Source organism: Perkinsus marinus, assembly GCF_000006405.1.
Source record: "Perkinsus marinus ATCC 50983 genomic scaffold scf_1104296953800, whole genome shotgun sequence".
Classification (NCBI taxonomy): domain Eukaryota; phylum Perkinsozoa; order Perkinsida; family Perkinsidae; genus Perkinsus; species Perkinsus marinus.
Genome location: NW_003208364.1, coordinates 165,718 through 168,819, shown reverse-complemented (window position 1 = coordinate 168,819; position 3,102 = coordinate 165,718). Strand labels below are relative to the sequence as shown.

The 3,102-nt window shown below is 49.2% G+C and overlaps 1 protein-coding gene across 1 annotated transcript in view; it reads right to left on the bottom strand.

Moving 5' to 3' along the window:
- Positions 1-1,535: 1,535 nt before the first annotated feature.
- Positions 1,536-3,102, bottom strand: part of Pmar_PMAR014896 (Actin, putative) — a gene marked incomplete at both ends in the record, with an annotated part of 2,029 nt that continues 462 nt past the window's right edge. Inside the window, 6 exons of the mRNA XM_002776270.1 lie at positions 1,536-1,668; positions 2,034-2,368; positions 2,612-2,650; positions 2,699-2,832; positions 2,876-2,945; positions 2,994-3,102. Of these exons, the coding sequence (XP_002776316.1) occupies positions 1,536-1,668; positions 2,034-2,368; positions 2,612-2,650; positions 2,699-2,832; positions 2,876-2,945; positions 2,994-3,102 (820 nt within the window). The remainder of the gene's footprint in view (positions 1,669-2,033; positions 2,369-2,611; positions 2,651-2,698; positions 2,833-2,875; positions 2,946-2,993) is intronic.

Genomic DNA, 3,102 nt, shown 5'->3' with positions numbered 1-3,102 from the left:
ATTACACCACCAACATTCCAGGCTGTTTTTGGATGTTCCTCACCCATAGCCGCTACATATTCGGATAAGGAGCTCAGCTCGCGAACACGATATCCTCCTCCGATCATTGACATGGATTACGAACTAGATTCAACTATGATGGCAAACAACCAACGAGTTTGACAAAGTTGGACCTGTCCGGAAGCCATCATATACGGATCCTCAGCAACAGTGAGCATAGCTTGGCTCGATGACCGAAACAATCAAGCATATTGCCGATTTCCGATTATAGCGCTGAGATCGTTGATGTGTACGCGTGCGAACACGTGTCGTCAGTGACGACAGCCGGTGCGAGAGGGCTGCAACCATGAGACATCGCGCGAGATCGTTGCCGATCTATGCGATCATAATGTGTCCCCAGTGATGACGTTATCTGGGTAGAAAAGTGCGATGCTCCGGTGAAGACCATCGATGAAGTCGTCAATATTCCACCAGTCAGGGAGGACTCCCTGCAAAGAGATGACGAAGCAGAGAGCTATTGATGCTCGACCAGTCTGTGCGGCAGAGAGCGTCACCTTTTTGTACATGCGTACAGACTTTATCCTTGTGCTTGCGTACAAGTGTGAGAATAGGATACATTCCGTGCTATTGATCTTGAGCATTGAGCGTTACTAGCTCCTAAGTCCGTAGCCATCTTGGCTCAAGGTCTCAGTGTACGTTTGGGTCGCATCTCTCCAGCTAATGTCGGGTCGTGTTGACACAAGGGAACGACAGGAGGCACCGGACATCAGCAGAGCCGACCGATGGTCTGGAAGCCAGCCACTAGTGAAGTACCAGTGAGGAAGGCATCAAAAACAACTCCTTTGGTCCACGATGACCGCCGACAGCGCGTTCTTGCAGCTGTAGAGGAGATGGGTTTGAGACCAGTGCAGCGGAGAAAAAGGAACTTCCAACTATGTGGGGCCTGCCTCCAGTACACAGCGCAGACAATCGTCTTTCCGAACGGCCTGCGTCACCACACTATTCGCCGGGGCGAGGGAGCGATGGGTAGGGGGGGTTATAGATCGCGGTGCCCGTTTGTGGACACCCTGGACGAGCTCGAGGAATGCATGGAAGTTAGGCGGAAACGTACCGCAGGAAGGTATGGCCGCTACAATGCGAAGCGGCAGTGTATTCAATGAAAGTAAGGCTTGTTCTCTAGAAAGTCCTACGATATTGGTCTCTGCTCAGGTTGCTGTTCTTGTTACCTATCAGTCAAATAATGAATGCTTGCATTCAAATTCCGTGTCTGTGTTGCATAATAGTGATTGGAAGCAAGGAGGCATAAGTGAAAATTTTTCTTCTCTCTCTTTCTTTTATCCTCCTCCTTCTTCCCCTTCTCCCCCTTCTTCCCCCCCTTTCCTCCAGCCGCTTTTCCCCCGCAGACGTTGGGCTCCGAAGCTAGTAGTGTTTCGATTAGCATGCCTGAATGAAAGTAAGACAGCCACCTGTCTACCTACTGAAACACAACAGATTAACCTTTTAAACACGGTGAGTGTATGCTCATGATGATTTCTTCAGAATGTCTTCCGCGCTAGAGTTCCACGGAGGTTATTCTTATCTTCCTCATACTCTTTCCGTGTGACACACATGTACTCCACAAACGTACTCATTGATGCAATCATGGATCCACCGACCCACGCTGCGTACCTATCTCACATGCCAGAGCTCCCGCCAACCGTACGAATACAAGGATTATCCGATACAAATAAACAGACTCCTCCTGGTCGATTCTCGTGATGATATTTTCGCAAAAGAATACGTGCAAATTTGAAATAGACAAATCCAAGGACTATAGAGCACATATGGAGAAGACAACTAAGAGAAGCTTTTTGTGATACATCCTCGTGTAACAGACGTAGAGTATAGCCGAGATTCCTAACATGGACCGAAATGTCCAGTCCGTCGCAGTCAACAACACGTTCGACGGAGCAACTACAAACGTCCAACCAACGCGGCGCAGTGCTCTAGCTAGCACTAAGCCGATCAATGAATGGCTCGCTATACTTCATCACTTTCTCTGAGGATCCGCGTTCACTTTCACCGGCCCTGCTGAGCCTGATATTCCACTGTTATTCAGCTCATCCTCCAACCGAGAAGCTATCCCTGGTATCATGGAAGAACCACCAGAGATGTAAATGTTGCCGAGCATGTCAGTTCTGGAACATATCAATTGGAATACAGGACATGGGACCCCACACAGGCCTTGCCTTATTTCCGAGTCCACTATTTCGAGCGCCGAGCGGCAGATATCAGTTATCGTACCATCGACCGTGTTGGTCACGACATCATTGTTCTCCTTTGTGACAATATTCCCAGAAGAGAATAGCCTGAGGTATTCCATCAGGCGCTACCAGAACATATCAAGGATCGGTATACACGTCAGGAGCATCCAGGCAACAACCTTCATCGATCTGAACGATGCTCCCATCTGGAAGTTCGAAATAGCCGTCCTTGCAGCTCGCAGTAGAATCGGCCTATAGCAACTATACACTTCTCGTTTGCAGGCTCGACATTGTGAAGACTAACACACACATAAAGAGAGCGCGGCATAATACTTCTGAGATCACCACCTATCTACTACAACTACTACCTGGATCTGTTCTCTGTTCTGAGTATGAGCCGTCTGGAACTACACAACGCATGGGTTACTAACACTGCCAGCGAGCAGCTGCCTCACTCGACAGAATCTTTCCTTCATATCAGCATATATGAAATACTCGCGGCCCGACCTCGCAATCCCGGCCACCTTGGAAGCGATAGTAGGTTGACGTTGGGATATAAGCTTCTGCAATTGTTCAGTTATATCCATGCCTGTGAACACAGGTGAGGAAAGCGAGCCAAGAAGGGATGGTACCAGCCTTGTCCAAGCGGAAGGTAGCATGAGGGATGGCAAATCCTTGGAAAACCGGTGTGGCATGAGTAACCTACAAGCAGTGACTAGGATCGCGACGAGGCTCAATCATAGAGGATACCCCTTCCCCGATGTCGACCGCTAGCCCCGTGGGCATACCGGTGGAGAACAAGGAGAGGGCTGCTGTATTCATGACAGCAAAAGCCGGAACATTGAACTTCTCAAACATA